At 37.6% G+C, this 18,570-nt stretch overlaps 1 protein-coding gene across 2 annotated transcripts in view; it reads right to left on the bottom strand.

Moving 5' to 3' along the window:
- Positions 1-18,363, bottom strand: part of LOC126281535 (nuclear transcription factor Y subunit alpha) — a 33,501-nt gene extending 15,138 nt beyond the window's left edge. Inside the window, exons 1-6 of one of the 2 annotated variants that reach the window (XM_049980585.1) lie at positions 17,639-18,363; positions 17,402-17,516; positions 17,156-17,314; positions 16,153-16,285; positions 11,895-12,079; positions 3,133-3,309 (exon numbers count right to left, since the gene is read on the bottom strand). In XM_049980585.1, coding sequence (XP_049836542.1) covers positions 3,133-3,309; positions 11,895-12,079; positions 16,153-16,285; positions 17,156-17,314; positions 17,402-17,479 — 732 coding nt within the window. In that variant the 5' untranslated portion in view covers positions 17,480-17,516; positions 17,639-18,363. The remainder of the gene's footprint in view (positions 1-3,132; positions 3,310-11,894; positions 12,080-16,152; positions 16,286-17,155; positions 17,315-17,401; positions 17,517-17,638) is intronic. The other variant, XM_049980584.1, reaches the window with a different exon arrangement.
- Positions 18,364-18,570: the final 207 nt, after the last annotated feature.

Raw genomic sequence — 18,570 nt, 5'->3', positions numbered from 1 at the left:
AAAAGTAATTTAAATTGCAAATCACAGCGACTCTGGAAAACAGTTAATTTCCATGTAATACCATATAGTGTTTGTCATCGGTGTAGACTGTGTGTAGTAGAATACATTATTGATCTGCCATCATTACGTGTGATAGATTCTTATTGACATGACCAAGTATCATAAATATGTAACAATTTAGTATAGTTACATGAAATGACGTTTCTTTGAAATATTTATAAGTAAATCTAACCTAACAACAAGTTTGCAGAGTAACAGGCCTTCAGTCTACAGTGTGTGAACTCTTAGATGGCACACCTCTCCCTAGTCCTGAATAGGTAGAAGTCTGTAAACATCGGGAGGCTTCGGTAGGCATGCAGTTTCGACTGCTGCCAACATTACGTAGCTGATTGTGTTGTACAAGGTAGCCATTGTCAACTGTTTCGTTATTGTTTTGCGCTGTACTGTTCTGCATGTTTTTATTGCGCAGTTGTGCTAAACAATATGTCTGCTTGTGTCTGTATATGTGTGGATGGATATGAGTGTGTGTGCGCGTCCCTTCAAACCCACATCCTTTAATCTTTCCCTCTCCTTCCCTCTTTCCTGACGAAGCAACTGTGGGTTGCGAAAGCTCGAAATTTTGTGTGTTTTTTATTGTGCCTATCTACCAGCGATTTCCCGCTTGGTAAGTCATGGAGTCTTTGTTCATTTAAATCTTGTTTTACTTCCAAGCCTTTCGTCTGCTTTCGTGTATGCATGACGCGCAATTTGTAGTGCCAGTACTGCAACTGGTAGGTTTGCCTTGTTCCCCCTCCCTCCGCCCAACGGCTCCTCTCCCCTCGCCAGCCAATGCTTGCTTCCTCCTCTTCCCACACTCCTCTCAGAACTCTGCCGGCTTACAGTTAACACACTGTACAATTCTCTTCTTTGAAAGGAACTAATTTAATTTGAATGCTGGTACTAACATAGTGAAATAAAATTGTTAATACTTTATATTATTGTGTGTTGTTGATCTGGTGTGCTATACTACAGTGATGTTTCAATTTTTGTATTTTGATAAGTAGTTTAAGTTTTATTTTTCTATTCTGATTAATTCATCTAAAAATAAATTTGTCTACAGAAACATCAGTGTGCTACAGTGTCTATGTCTTAGGTCATTTCAAAGACACAGAAAAACTACTTTTCATCATATTACGAATGTTCTCTCTAAATTATTGAGCAAAGTGATTCAAGTATTCTAATTTCAGTAATTGCAAGGAATGTCTACATCTGCATGCATGATACACAATTACATAATAAAGTTGTATAGGCAGTTTTAAATTATGTACGCCACTCCTGTAATCCACTGATATTGCAGTGAAGTTTATATAACTGGACAGGCAATGATTTGTATGTGTTCCCATTTCAATTTGGCATACAGGCTGATAGCCTTTCTTCCTAAATACATAGGTATGTGATCATACAATCAAGTGATTTAACCGATCAGAGTTTGGGGACATTATATACTCTTACTTGATAAATGTAGCTTATATAACAGCCAACCATTCGTAAAATAATTAGATATTTGACAGGCCCGTGGGTATATGAGCATTAATTTTAGTCTTTCATAGAGTCTACAATGAAGGCAAAGAACTTTTACTGTTTGTAGCAGACCATAATTGCAATTATCATAACTAGGGATCAGAAAAATTCGCAATTTGTAATAATGTGAAATGGATGCAAATTCTCCCTAAAAATACAAAGCCACGACATTACCTAACACACACTATTTCATAGCAAACTGCGTTCAGAGGAAATACGTTATCAGCGATAGTTTGAAACAGTTTTGCTTCTGGAATATTAATATAAAAAACTTAACCCATTTTCAGTTACTAGTATTGTACATCATCTGGCAAAGTCAATTTGGAAAGATAATATGCATCAAACCTGTGTGCAAAATAAAAAGCACATGAACGTGACTATGTACCAATGCACTATGCTCTGGTGCCATGCCAGTTGTGGGCAGTTGAGTGGTCTATTTAAGGCAGTAACTGAATAATGCAATGTGGTACCCAGCCTTGGGACATAGCATTTTATTAGAAAGAAACATGTATGTTGTTTGTTAGCTGAAGTTCGAAAGTTGCAAGATATGGACACTTTTAATGTGGATGTTCTGAACGGTAGTTATGTCTAATACTGCTAGAGGTCAGGCCTGAACTATCTTGTTAACAATATGCTGCTAACCTCAACAAGCAATTGCGCATTGTGCATTGCTAGTTTTCTTTTCTTCTTTGAAATGAGTGAAGCAATTAATCCTGGTTCATTAAGGGTTTCTATTACAACCCTTACAACACCAGAGGATACTGGCAATCCCTGTGACAATCTGTCAGTTACACTTTCACGAAATATAGGTTTAGGTTTCTGCCCTAAGAGAAGGAGACGGGGCTTGTTTCCCTGCACCACTCCTCTCTCCTCAGATGGTCAAAATTCTAGTTTGTCTACGCTCGGGGCCAGCTGCAACTCTATTGTGTCTGCACTCTGTGTTATAGTGATAGGAAAACAAAATGGGCCTCTCCTAGCGTTTGAATTTTATTACTTTAGCCTTGTCACGGATATGAATGCCAGTGAAATGTAGAAATTAATATACTACAGATTTAGTAAATCAATGAATTAAGTGGGAAAAGATAAAGAATGAGTAGAAAACACCTTAAATTGGAGAGACATTCAGCTCACCAGTGGAAAAATGGTGCTGCTTTTCAACAGAACCATAATTTGTTGGAAACTTAAACAAAGAAGACAAAGGCCATTTTGGACGAAAAATCTGTTGAAGTTTCCGCAAAAGAAAACAGTCCAGTTGAAAAGTTCCCTGTTAGTACTTTTCTTAAGAGTCAATTTCTAACAGATAAGGCTTTGTTTGCATTCACTCATGAAGTGTGACAACCTTTTAAATTTGTGCATTTAATCTCACACACACAAGAAGAAGAAGAAGAAGAAGAAGAAGAAGAAGAAGAAGAAGCAAATTTCAACAAAAGTAGATGCAAATTTTGCAAAATGTATGAGAAATTTGTCACAAATAAATGCACATATTACCAAAAATATCTGCTACATTTTCTGTTCCCTCACGACACATTAACAGCAACAACAATGAGAATAACCAATATCAATTCTACTTACAGGTCGCTCTTTCGGTATTCTTCCTTCTGCTTCTAATTTTGCTCGGGCTTGACGGCGTTTCAGTATACGTCTATACTGCTTTGCATTTACATACAAAGGTTCTTCTTCAAGAAATTCTGCACCACCTGGAAGGGGTACTCGTTGAAACTGGTGCACACCACTTGCACCCGGCACCATCTGTTTGGAGACAGAACAGAAACCGAAATAATATTTAATGGTTTATAAATTTACAAATTAATTTGTTTCAATAGCATCCCCAGTTTTATTTGCATTTAAAAAATTCAAAAATATTGTCTTAACATAATTTAGAAATCGTTGGTCACAGGTAATAAACAGAAAGCTAGGGCTAAGTAGATATAAAATGTGGTCGCTTTGATCTTTGGAGAAGATTACTCACTTCAATATCTAAATAAATCACAAAATTCAATTCATTGTACAGTTTTGTTTCAGTTGGACAGATGACCAGTTTCTCATAATACTGCTTCCTTATTGTATGAGATGCTTGCTAGTTATGACATGCACACCACCTACTGATATCAACATGAGCTGGTGGCTCCCAGTACAATGGAAACTTATGAAAGGCCTGCAACATTTCCTGTTCTATGACTAACGCTTGCTGATGGGCTGCCTGTGCAGTGGGACAGTTGCTGACAACCCTATCATACATATGTTTCTTCTGTATACCGTGTTCTTATCCTTTGTACTTTCAGGCATTTTTGCAGAACTGCTACTACTTTTAATGTTAAAGTTTGTTTTTGTGTGTCATTAAACACACTTGGATTCATAAGTTAACTACTGTATTACATTTTCTTAAATCATTTTAATGAAATTGTCACACGTAATTTGCAAATGCATGAAAAATTTGGCTATGAAACTTCCTGGCAGATTAAAACTGTGTGCCGGACTGAGATTCGAACTCGGGACCTTTGCCTTTCGCAGGCAAGTGCTCTACCAACTGAGCTACCCAAGCACGACTCACATCCCGTCCTCACAGCTTTACCTCTGCCAGTACCTCGTCTCCTACTTTCCAAACTTTACAGAAGCTCTCCTGCGAACCTAGCAGGTTCCGAGTTAGAGTCTCGGTCCGGTACACAGTTTTAATCTGCCAGGAAGTTTCATATCAGCGCACACTCCACTGCAGAGTGAAAATCTCATTCTGGAATTTGGATATGCTTCTTAACAGTTAATTAATGTATGTAAATATTTACTTCTTAAATATATGTACCTGACCCTCCACTAGAAGCAAGATTTGCAACTTTTTCACGTTATTTAATTATCACATATTACTAAATTATGATTTAATTTCCCACTTAGTTAAAGACTACATGTCCCCCCCTCGTCATTGTCATATAAGGCTTACTTCTTTTTTCAATTGCATATCATAGGTTAATGTCACACTACTAGTTTTTGTACAGTTTCATTCCTCTTAAAAGAATGTCGTTCACCATCATTATCACTACAAATACCAGCAATTATCACTGCTAGCAGTTTCCTGTTCAATTAACGAACTGTTCAATCCACTGATATCTTAGTGTTAATTGCTGTGCTAACTAAATCACTTTAACACAAGAATGATGAAAAGGAATCATAAGATAATCCTTGTCCTTGACCGTGTGGTGGGCACACCGCAGCATATGAACTGCAAATTTTAGTTATCTGAGAGTCCAGTGGCTGGTGCTAGTCTTCTGTTTCAATGGAATTTAGGATTCAGTCTCCATCATAGATAGAGTGTGTGTGCTTTCATTTGAAATCAGATCTAGCAATTGTTTATTTGCAACAGTTTTGTTAACTTCAGTTCAGTCTCTGCATATAAGTTTTGTTCAATGTTATATGCTTATAATTTCTTACACATATTTTCAATATTTATTCTTATTTTCAGTTTGAAATTGTTTTATGGATAGATTTATTTCCAGGGAAAGTGATATTGTAAGGGACCCTGAAGAAATCCTATAAACACTACCAGCAATTTCGGAAAATGACTTGATGTGGGAATCTAATGACTACTCTGATATAGAAGAGGAAATTATTGAAAGTGAATATTAACAATTGCAGGTGGGAGATGACGATCAGGAACTCCTGTACAAGATGTTACAGCAAGTACCTGGAAAAGACAATGAAACTATTTGAATTAGCCAACTCCTGACTACCAAAAAACAAGTGTCAAACTTTATCAGCATTTTACATAGGCCAAACGGGACTGCCAAGGTTGCACGTGCACATTAAATGCATTTCATCTGTTTATCACTGAAAACATGATAGAAGACATAGTAGCTCATACCAGCAGATGGATTTGAAAAAAGTAGCTATTTTCGAGCTTGATGATGTACAAATGCGACAGTAAAAGCAATTCATGCTCTATTTGGGCATGTTTTTAATTGGCACAAAAAAGGAAATCGTGCAAACTGCAGTGAACTGCGGGCACCCAACAGCACTGGTATGACTATCTTACTACCAATTTTCAGTTACAAACGTTTGCATTTTCTTTTCAGAGCATTTATTTCACAATATGGAACCATACTACTCAATATCATGTCAGCGACTTGGTTGCGATTGATGAAATACTGCATGCTTTTTGGCTTTTTGTGGGTTTATACAATACATTCCAAATAAATATGCAATGTGTGGTCTTAAAATATACACCATTAGTGATGCAGGGCGGGGACTACTCAGGAGAAAGAAAACTAACTATGCAGATGATGATGAAATCGATGAAATGTATGATGAGATAAAAGAATTTATTCAGGTAGTGAAGGGAGACGAAAATTTAATAAACATGGGTGACTGGAATTCGAGAGTAGGAAACAGGCGAAAAGGAAACATAGTAGGTGAATATGCACTGGGGGTAAGAAATGAGAAAGGAAGCCACCTGGTAGAATTCTGTGCAGAACATAACTTAATCATAGCTAACACTTGGTTCAAGAATCATGAAAGAAGGCTGCATTCATTAAAGAACCCTGGAGATACTGAAAGGTATCAGACAGATTATATAATGGTAAGACAGAGATTTAGGAACCAGGTTTTAAATTGTAAGACATTTCTAGGGGTAGATGTGGACTCTTGGTTATGAACTGTAGATTAAAACTGAAGAAACTGCAAAAAGGTGGGAATTTAAGGAGATGGGACCTGGATAAACTGAAAGAACCAGAGGTTGTACAGAGTTTCAGGGAGAGCATAAGGAAACAATTGACAAGAATGGGGGAAACAAATACAGTAGAAGAAGAAAGGGTAGCTTTGAGGGATGAAATAGTGAAGGCAGCAGAGAATCAAATAGGTAAAAAGACAAGCACTAGTAGAAACGCTTGGGTAACAGAAGGAATATTGAATTTAATTGATGAAAGGAGAAAACATAAAAATGCAGAAAATGAAGCATGCAAAAAAGAATGCAAATGTCTAAAAAATGATATTGACAGGAAGTGCAAAATGGCTAAGCAGGGAAGGCTAGAGGACAAATGTAAGGATGTAGAGGCACATACCACTAAGGGGTAAGATAGATACTACTTACAGGAAAATTAAGGGGAGCTTTGGAGAGAAGAGAACCACGTGTATGAATATCAAGAGCTCAGATGGAAACCCATTTATAATCAAAGAAGGGAAAGCAGAAAGGTGGAAGGAGTATATAGAGGGTCTATACAGGGGCGATGTTCTTGAGGACAATATTATGGAAATGGAAGAGGATGTAGACGAAGATGAAATGGGAGATATGATACTGCGTGAAGAGTTTGACAGAGCACTGAAAGACCTGAGTCGAATCAAGGGCTCCGGAGTAGACAACATTCCATTACAACTACTGACACCCTTGGGAGAGCCAGTCCTGACAAAACTCTACCATCTGGTGAGCAAGCTGTATGAGGCAGGTGAAATTCCCTCAGACTTCAAGAAGACTATAATAATTCCAATCCCAAAGAAAGCAGGTGTCGACAGATGTGAAAATTACCGAACTATCAGTTTAATAAGTCAGCTGCAAAATACTAACACAAATTCTTTACAGACGAATGGAAAACTGATAGAAGCCGACATCGGGGAAGATCAGTATGGATTCTCTAGAAATTTTGGAACATGTGAGGCAATACTGACCCTACGACTTATCTTAGAAGAAAGATTAGGGAAAGGCAAACCTACGTTTCTAGCATTTGTAGACTTAGAGAAAGCTTTTGACAAATTCTGAAGGTGGCAGGGGTAAGATACAGGGAGTGAAAGACTGTTTACAATTTGTACAGAAACCAGATGGCAATTATAAGAGTTGAGGGACATGAAAGGGAAGTAGTGGTTGGGAAGGGAGTTAGCCAGGATTGTAGCCTATCCCCGATGTTATTCAATCTGTATATTGAACAAGCAGTAAAGGAAACAAAAGAAAAGTTCGGAGTAGGTATTAAAATCCATGGAGAAGAAATGAAAACTTTGAGGTTCGCCGATGACATTGTAATTCTGTCAGAGACAGCAAAGGACTTAGTAGAGCAGTTGAACGGAATGGACAGTGTCTTGAAAGGAGGGTACAAGATTAACATCAACAAAAGCAAAACAAGTATAATGGAATGTAGTCGAATTAAGTTGGGTGATGCTGACGAAATTAGATTAGGAAATGAGACACTTAAAGTAGTAAAGGAGTTTTCTATTTGGGGAGCAAAATAACTGACGATTGTCGAAGTAGAGAGGATATACAATGTAGACTGGCAATGGCGAGGAAAGCGTATCTGAAGAAGAGAAATTTGTTAACATCGAGTATAGATTTAAATGTTAGGAAGTCGTTTCTGAAAGTATTTGTTTGGAGTGTAGCCATGTATGGAAGTGAAACGTGGACGATAAATAGTTTAGACAAGAAGAGAATAGAAGCTTTCGAAATGTGGTGCTATAGAAGAATGCTGAAGATTAGATGGGAGGTATTGAATAGAATTGGGGAGAAGAGGTGCTTGTGGCATGACTAGAAGAAGGGATCGGTTGGTAGGACATGTTCTGAGACATCGAGGGATCACCAATTTTGTGTTGGAGGGCAGCGTTGGGAGTATAAATCGTAGAGGGAGACCAAGAGATGAATACACTAAGCAGATTCAGAAGGATGTAGGCTGCAGTAGGTACTGGGAGATGAAGCTTGCACAGGATAGAGTAGCATGGAGAGCTGCATCAAACCAGTCTCAGGACTGAAGACGACGACAACATATACAATCTAGGAAATCAAGACTGCACTTATTCGTGGAATGAGACTCTGTAAAAGAGAACCACTTGACATCGTCACCTGTCTATGATAATATCATGGCACTACCACAAATTACACAACTGAAGATGATGACAAATAGATGTGGAGATCAGCAGAAGAACTTCTTTCCGCTCCCGGGATTGGAATGACTCTTTACCCTCTTGCTTAAAACCCACATCCTTTCGTCTTTCCCTCTCCTTCCCTCTTTGCTGATGAAGCAACCATGGGTTGCGAAAGCTTGAATTTTGTGTGTGTTTGTCAGTGTCTATCAACATACCAACGCTTTCAATTGGTAAGTTACCACATCTTTGTTTTTAGGTATAAACTTACAGTCGACTGGTCATAAACTTATGGTCAGCTGATCACACATTTTTTTTTAAAAAAAAAAAAAAAAAAAACAGACCACGTGGAAATGGAATGCGACTCTTATTCATTCCAAGGTATAGAAGAAACGTCAATACGTGCCAGTAGTACACCTAAAGGATGGGCACTAATCATTGAAAATTGCAGGAGGAATGCTTGTCCATCATCCACATTATGATGTAAACCTATTTTCTAAGCTTCAAAATTGACCAGAAAGACATCCCTAAAATCACAACATACAGTGCTTGTCTACTCCACTATGAAAGAAACAAACTTTTTCAGTTTGAAAGAGTCTTTAGTGAAATAACCTTAACATTTATCTATTCCCAAGGTATACATGGAAAAGCTTCTCATAGCAGCTGGTAAACTTGTTTCTTCCAAAACAATAAAATTAGAACTGGCACCAGATACATGTGATTTACTTTCATGTATGGATGTATGCAAAAATACTGTACTTCTTGGTAATACTAAAACAACAAATGTGCAGCTATGATTATGCACTTATGATTATGAACCTCATATCCTAACAACATAGTACATGGAAATAAAATTCCTAAACTACTACAGTTGATTTTGAAGACTCTGTGAAACATTTAATTACCTATATCTTAAAACTAGTATGATATGAATTCGTTGTTTTGGTATAAAAGGGACAATACATTACACTAAAGGTGCCTCCCATTGCTAGAGCAAACAGTCATGTGCACTTGTAGCAATGTCTTAAAAATTAAATGTGTAACCTGTAAGAGGAAACAGTTAACTAAATATTTGTGCAATGAAGTAAACAGCCTTAAGTTCTGAATGACCAAAACTTGCTGGTGCTGTGGGGGCTATACCATTCATTTATCTTCTCTGAGGACCCCTCACTCAGGCACCTGGGAACTTAAAGAAATTTTGACTGAACTTCACACAAGTAGTTTCTGTAGACATGCGGAGCAACCACCCATGCCTACATAAACTGTCAGGCCATTTTTTTTTTTTATGTACTGTTATGCGTGTCAAGTTGGTCCACCAGCACAGCACCACAGGCTGAATGACAAAGCGTAAGGAAATTTTCGATGTTTTGACTGACAAATTCTTGGCAGTGATTCTTCAGTCAAATGAAGCCCACTCTCCAAAGGTGTATATTAACTGATTAGTACTTCCTGACATTCAAAGTAAGGGTTGGACTGCGAACTGAACCCAGACCAGGTCCATGCTGTGACCAAAGACAAAAAGTGGCATTTAATGAGGCAAGAAAAATCATAATTAGTTTTAAATTTTCCACTTACTACAAATACGTAACCATAAATGATTAACAGTTTTAACAATTTACTCAGTAGTGGTCGTACCTGCGCAACAGGGTTGAGTTAATACTATTTTCCACACCACCACATGATAAATTCTTGTTCTCATATTTATACTGATTTAAAGCTTGTATTCTATGCTCTCTTTCACTCATTATGGTAGACCCAAAAGAAACTACAGAAACAAGTGTGCAATAATTAAGATCCCTGAGCATCACACCCAATGAGAGTCGATGAAGGAAATTCTCACAACAGATATTTTGGAGGGAAAAGTGAAATTGTGTAATAAAACAACTTTCTTAAGCGAGCACCCACAATAAATCTGCACCCTTGGGAAGAAAAAGCACATCCCGATAAATGAATCACGGACAGCAACGAAGTAGTTCACACAGCCACCTCGCAATCCACCCCTTTACAGTCACAATTAGTATGTCAATATTCAGCCAAAACAGTTACACACTGTGTCCATCTTCTTGCAACAGCTCTCCCTTATCAAATGTGTTTAAATTTATCCGATCCCTTTTGAGCATATTTCCCAGTGCAAAATCATCCCAAAAATCTTCATATATTTCACAAAACCTTACACCAGCCTTCATCATTTCCTCACATTCTTTGCCCACAATACACAGTCTAGAATTCCCCTTACTCTCATCACTTCTCCCACTCAAGTTATTATCTAGCATTACTTCATTTGTTTATTTTACTGCCTCAATGTAACTTCTTCATTTAGACACACATTTGGGCTTTTTGCTCCTTGTGTAATACATCTAACGTTTAATCAAACTGAAATCGAATTCAGAGCCAGCGGCAGTCACAGTGGTGCTTATCCCTATTGCTCATAGGTTGGCAGTGCACCAGTTTTGTGTAGGAATACGATGATTATCCAACGTAATCAATGAGAGGAGAGAACAGAAGCAATGTATTTCTAGTGCCAAAATTGAAGCCATTGTCTTGTCTGCTATTTTTTGGTGTATAAGTGAGTTTTTAGAGAAATACTTTGTGATTACAGCAGCAGTTGCTATAAAGTGGACTGATTTAAGTGGTTAGTTCTGCGCTGCAATGTCGTCTGTTGGTGCATGTCTCATGGATGAATTGCAGAGGCATGAAAATGTATCAAATGTGATGGTGAAATGAGAATCAAAGGTTTGTGTGGGTGGAATCCCCTGGAAGTGCAACAAAAGCTGTCACTAAGTGGATCAATGTTTTTCAATTCAATCATGGGAGAAAGTAGGTGGATCAATGTTCATTCATAATAGAGTTGGACATTCCTTTTATTAATAAACATTGATCCACATACCTTCTTCCATGATTTAATTAAAAAATAATGATCCACTAACTGTGCTTTTGCATATAGACTGCACACAAATGCAGAACAGAGAAATATTTTAGTGCCTTTTCAAATATATCAGAAGTGGCGACACCGACTTTGGTTTGTAGTTACTAGCACAGTTTAAATAGATCAATTCAATTTATAATCTTCATTTCAGCAATGCTTCACCCTTTCTTCCAAGTGCAATACTTTGAACATACCTGCCTGCTGCTCTCCCATTGGCTGTGTAACGAAACGGCTGAAACTCTTTCTTCTGTTCCCATCATACCTCATGCAACTTTCCTGTACAAAACACTTAAGCACACCACTAGCCCTATTCTAGACTTTTACCAATCATACATGTTCTCTATATCATGAATTCTCCTTGGCATTGTTCCCTTAAACTTAGCCATCTCAAAATCTCAATGAAATTTGTTCACCTACTCTTAAGTTTTTCTATGCTCTAATCTGCCTATGAGACTGGTGCCTATGCCCCTTTCCATTTCTGCCAGCACCTCTCCAGATACATCACTTTCTGTAAGTAAGAGAGTTTAATACCAAAAGCTTCTACTCACTCCAAAGTTAACATACAAGAAAATGAAGTGATACTGACCATTACAATATTACTCCCATTGACACCCACAGCCTGAGGAACAGCTGTGGCAGCAGGGCTGGCACTTGTGGTGTTGATCTGCTGTTGTGTTGCTGCTGTGACAACCGGGGCTGGAGCTGCTGCTGTTACAGCAGCAGGGCCTGTGCCTGCTGCCAGCTGCACCAGATTTCCATTCAAGTTGATCACTGTTGGCATATTTACAATATTTCATTCCTAACAGAAATGAAAGCAAACTGCGACTTACACTTCCCCTGTTTACCTAGAGATGAAATGAAACATACATTCAAGACCAGCCAATAATTACACAACTGAAATGGTAATATCAACTGTTAGTAAGTTTTAGCACATGAATGGCAAATAATTCTGTGGATAACAGCGGCAAAAATTCACCACTATCCTAGAAATAAGGAACTAACAGTCTACAGTAATATAAAGCCTGGTGTACACAGTATTGAACATATGTGAATGAAAACTCTCTGGTTTTAGCAGTAAATGAATGCATGCAACATTGGATTCAGTTGTGTTCAGTTCACATCTGCTAGTGTTCCATTGGTTGTTGGCTTTTTAGCGAATCATCAAAGGAAGTTCATATCCTCACTGCTTTGGCACTAGTAGTACAGAAAGATTGTGTCTGCCATCTTTTTTACTTCTGCTGTTGGACAACAAGTTGCGTGAACAATGGAGATTTCTGAAGAGAATGCAGTTATGCTGGCTGAAGAATATGAATATTAAAGGTGATTGTGGGATCCAAGAGACCCACGGCATAAATGTCAAAGGGAAAGAATTAGGATTGGTAGAAAATTGCGAAAGCACTTAAAGATCTAACTGGGACCATGAGAAAAATAAACTCATTACATGATCACATCCGGTGAGAACTGAGCAAGTAATCAAAAGCTCTGTGTTTCTTTTCATTAAAAAAATAAAGACAATAACAGTTTTATTGAATGTAAAAAAGTGTGAATATGACTGGAGGAGGCACTGAGTTGTCAAAAGGCACACACAAATAATAATGTTTTCATTCTCCTGTACCTGTGTCTCTTGAGGACTCGACATCTCTGCTATCTGGTGAGTTCTCTCTTTTATACCAAAATTATTTACAACAATTTTTAAAACATATTCAAGTGTATGTATTTAAGACGATTAAAATTAAAAATATATGAAAGACTATCACTTTCACTGATTATAATCATGATAGCTCTAATTATGTGCCTGATGTTATCACTGTTATGTTACAAACTTTTGACAATAAATAAAAATAATTTACCTGGGACAATGCTATCTTCCCTCTAAGAAGCTACATAAGCAGATTTGGGATTACAGAAGCATCTCTAATATGGTGCCAATGATGTCACTATATACATATGGCAACAAACACAATACGTATAAATAAGACAATAACATCTCCCTCCTAAAATACAATCAAACTAACGAAACACAACCAACTCAAACTCTGCACCTTAATGACATCACACACAATAACACCCTTACACCATGGGTCAAAGCAGACGGATGGAATCTGACACTTCTGTTGACCCACAGATTTTATCTACTAGCCCATGTGACAGGTAATACATAATTTCATTAATCATTATTGTTCCTTATGCCAGGAATTTATCTCAGGCAAGAAAGGTGGCAGGGCTGATCAGCCCACTACCCTCCGCCTTCTCTAATACGGCAAAGAACTACCCGTAGCTTCGTCAACTGCCCCATTGTAAACTTGTGCCACCGATCTTCTACAAACTTAAACAAAATCCTTGAAATGCCTCACACGTGTCACTGCAGACATCAGAAACTACCCAACATGTAGCACCTATTTAAATGCTAAACAATCATTAATGTGACTATCTCTAGATGTTAATAACCAGAATGCAAACATCACCCTTTCTTCAGGTTATATTTTTCATTGATAATTAGTGTACTGAAATTTTAAATTTCCTTCCCAACTGTAATGAGAAGCTAGCGAAAAGTGTCAACCTATATATGCGATGTTTTGGAATAATGCTGAGTAAAGGTGGCACTGCAATTCATAGTTAAGTGCTCTACATCCATGTACATACTCCGCAAGAACCTTACAGTGCATGACAGGGGGAGGGGCGGCGGCACTAGTAGCATTTCCTTTTCTGTTCCACTAACAGACCTACTGAAGGAAAAACAACCACCTATAAACATCGATACAAGCTCTGCATTCTCTTACCTTATCTTCATGGTTCTTACACTAAATGTGGCAGTAGAATATATTTGCAGTCAGCCTCAAATGCCGATTCTGTAATTTTCCACAATAGTGACTTACAGAAAGAGCATCAGAAGCATTTCCATAATACTTGTGTGCTGATCAAATGTGCGGAAAGAGAACACTTTAAGACATTTATCGACGAAAACTTGTGTGACACCCACTGTAATGCAGTGAACCTGCAAGTATTCACCTGCAAAATGCTGCTCTCTATAATGATTCACAAATAAAGAATCACTCTAACAAAATCTAACAGACCTTACAGCAAAGTGTTAAACAAAAAATTTAACCGGGAGCATGTTTCCTAGAAACAGCAGACTCAGACTATAAAAAGTGTTTGCCTGAAAAGAAATGGAGGCTTTGAACATGCCCTTGTAAGCAACAGACTGGTTAAAATAAAGTTGGTGACATTCCTTCCATGAACTTAGTGATTACCCAGTCTTGCAGTTTAGTTGTGCAGTACATAGATTCTGAGGAAAGTTTGGTATGAGTCATTGGCTTTGACCAGTGACTAATGCCGTAAACAATATGGCAAATAATATGATGTTATTAGCGGTTTTTTTCTAACGGAATAAGCTACAGATGAGTGTCACCTCAACCATGATTTTAGTATCACATTTGTTGTCTTCAACTCTCAACCAAACTGTCACTTTCCAACTTAACCTTGACCTTGGCCAAAGCTACACATCAATCTGTCACCATAACCAGTCCCCTCCCCCCTTGTTGCCATTGCTATCAGAAAGGTGATGTGGGACCAGACATTAAAATTACATTACTGGCCAAAACTGACTTACTGAGCATTCCTCCTGATCCCAGAGTATTACATATATACAAAACATGAAAGAAGACAGCTAACAAGTGGGCACCTATACACGAAAGTACTAGTATTAGACGAATTGCAACAGAAGGATCAACAATACTTATATCTTGTGGGTAAGTTACATTACTTCTGTACATCTTCAGAATTCAGCCTTTCCAAATGGAACCATTAAGGCATATGTCTTGAGCGTGTTTGTGAAGCACAACAACCTACACATCAAAGGATGAATGGAGATATAAACTCAGTCTATCCCAATGCAAGAAACAGCTCTTATGAGAACAAAGTCTTGCTCGTTTCAATCTGCTTAGATAAAGAGAGTAAGAAACGAAGATTATAGTTTAACATCCTATAAATGTCATAGCTGTCAGATGTAATACGGATGGAAAGTGATCCATTCCTTTTGAAAGGTATTATCCCAGAATTTACCTTAAGTAGCTCATGGAAACCATAAACAAACTAAATAACATTAAGTAGGCTATTCCATAATAATCCTTTTTGTTTTCTTCATAAGAGCTTGTTACATGACTACAGCTGATAATATTTTAGAAAATAACTCTTCCAAAACTTTTGTATAACTATTTATTGAGTCACAACTAGTTTCAAGGCTACAGCCTCTTTACTCCGTACTCATGCTCATTGACGTAAGACATTACATATCATTTGCCATGAACAGGAGGAATCAGTTCACATCTGACATGTTGTCTCACTGGTCAATGGAGATAAAAAAATTCAATGTAAGCACACACTACCTCTTTCGGAATTCACTGAGGGAGCACAGGTGTTAAATTTTTGTAAGAACTCTATTATCGGAAAGGAGTACACAGAGCTGACGAAGCAAGCTTCTTCCTGCACATGGACCACCACAGGCAGATGTGAAGTACACAGAGTGAACGGCCTTCTACACACAGGGTTGATACCACATTTGGTTGTACCAAATAACTACAAAAGTAGAAGTGACACGCAGAAGTAATTAATACCTCAATTTCTATTGCCCTAAAGTTTATCAGCTTCTATAAATTCATACCCATGACTCCAGTGATGACAATATGTTCAATAAACTATACTACTGGATGGTATGTAGTATTCAATAGCCATTGCAATACCTAATTTATTTACAACAGAGTCACATTGATAAAGTGATAAAATTGCCATTGCATACTACCGACAGGTTGAAGTGTCGTTTCAATTGACATTTAACTTAAACTCACCAGTTGGCTGAGTTGTTTGCTGAACGCCACCATCAATCTGCACTGGTTGATAAATAAAAGTTTGTCCATCTGAAGTCTGAATGATCTGTGCCTGTTGCGGTTGCTGTATGACAATTTGTTGTCCTGCACCACCCTACACATTTCAAACATACATGCATAAAAACGATATTTGAAAAAATGAAATAAGTAAAGGTGGAAAAGTATTTCAGGTTCTTGGGAAAGTTACGATATATGAAGTACACAATTTGTACATCAAAGTATAACTTTCTTCATGTCAACAGCATTTATTAAGACAATACTTAAAAAGTGGTACTTAACGAAAATTAAATTATACAACTGGAGGAAACATCACACAGTTCCACTAGTAAAAAAGGATAAACCTATTTGTAAAGCAGATCAGTGTCTTGTTCAACAATTTAGAGAACTATCATTATCTCACTATTCCTCAGCTTTAAAATAAACTATAGATTGTGTGTTACTGAGCAAAATGCTAACTTTTAATCAACAGGAGGTACAAACTATTTGGCAAAGACAGACACTGTAAGAAAAACTTAGCAAATGGATAGAATTATGATCAACATAAAGTGGATGTCCCTTAGCAATATCCTTTTAAAACAGCAGCTATGAATAGAAATTAGGCCTACTATAAAAATATGCACATGAGGGCCATATCATGTGGCAAAAAATATGGAAATGCAATGAGTTGGCTCATCTAAACTAAATTACAAAACTTATATAGGTACATGAAGTAGTCTCAATCATAAAAAAGTTTTCTAATTAATTCCATTTATTTGTTTACATACCATGTTCACTACTATATCAGACTGAAAACTAGCAACTATACACTAAAATATTCAAGAAATGTACCACTTTTATGTCTTAATGATTTTTGACAGCTACCCCAAAAGCAAAATGTACCCATTACAACATGTTACTGGTAACATAGACTAATAAAAGTTCTTCTGAATGTGAGACATTTGTGAACTAAAAATGGGAATACTACCTGTAAGCTGGAAACTGGTAAAACTTGAATTGGCTGCAATGTCTGTCCACCCTGTGTTGCCACTTGAATGGTTTGTGGACTCTGTGGAACAGCATGAACCATAATCTGTTGCCCATTAGAACCTTGTATTACTTGTCCTGCTTGGTTAACCTGTACAACCTTTAAGAAGATAAGACGATTTGTAAGCTATATGACAGACATCTACACATACACCAAAACAAAGAATCTTCAAGACAAAACTAATACCTGAACTTGTTGTCCCGCTGCACCTGCAGGCACGGCCTGCATAACAGTAACTTGGCCATCTCCTAGCTGTTGTTCCATTGCAAGCTTTCAGCTGCAATATTAACGACGTCGCTATCTGCAACAAAATGCAGTAACAAAAGTGAGGTTATGTCATCTCTCATAAAAGTTCTTTTAAGTAGCTTATATAATTAAAATAATCATCACTGGTGACAACTAAGCAGTTATAGATTAAATTACCTCAAACATTCGGAAAGTTCGTAGTAGCGTTTTATTTTTCCAGGACTCGGGCATAAAGGCGAGAAGCGCCTTACGCTACGAATTTCACCACAGCCGTAATTCCGACTTTGGTATAATGATCGCGTCATCATATTGCACACAGCAAAATTTAAAAAAATACCAAAATTGCACTCAACACAAAAATATTCCATAATGTAGAACGTGAATTGAAACGCGCATCCTGAGCAAAATTACACATAACAAATATGGCCTCCCATCTTGTTTCATGCAAACGGGGCCATGTATGACCAAATTCCACGCAAAAATCCACAGAAAAATCAAATTTCGGCGACACCTCTACGTACACAACTTCACCAGAGAACTCAGATAATTTGTGAACTTACATTGGATATTTTCGACAGCACTTTCCCAATGATTGGTCGGCAAATTGTACACCAATAGACGGCGAATCACCAGCCAGTCCCGGCCACACAACAGCGAGCTAAGCTGTGTATTGGTGCTGTCGACCACCCAACTACCACTCCCTGCCCAGCTACCGACGCGCCAACGCGGTCGATGCCCTGCTCACAGGATGCGACAAAATTGAATACCTTTTGCAATGAAATTTCTGACTTGTTTGCCGTAATAAAGCTTATGACGCACCAAAACTTGAGAAAAAGTCGTTGCGTAATGAAAAATGGCGACGATCGATATTTGATAAGAAAGCACACGTAAACGTACACTGTACATGGTTCGTTTTAGACCACTTGTGTATTTCTAAAGGCAAAGTGTGGTTTGTCCTCTCATCTTGCATAGTGTAAAGCAAAAGATGTTTGAAATCAATAAATGAAAAATAAAATAAATGAAAAGAATGAATGAAAGATTGATCAATGTTCCGCTCACGTCGTATACTATCACTGTCATCTATAGTATTTTCATGCCTATTAGGAGAT

This window comes from Schistocerca gregaria, chromosome 7, assembly GCF_023897955.1.
Source record: "Schistocerca gregaria isolate iqSchGreg1 chromosome 7, iqSchGreg1.2, whole genome shotgun sequence".
Taxonomy (NCBI): Eukaryota; Metazoa; Arthropoda; class Insecta; order Orthoptera; family Acrididae; genus Schistocerca; species Schistocerca gregaria.
The sequence above is the reverse complement of the archived record's forward strand: the minus strand, read 5'-3'. Positions and strand labels throughout refer to the sequence as shown.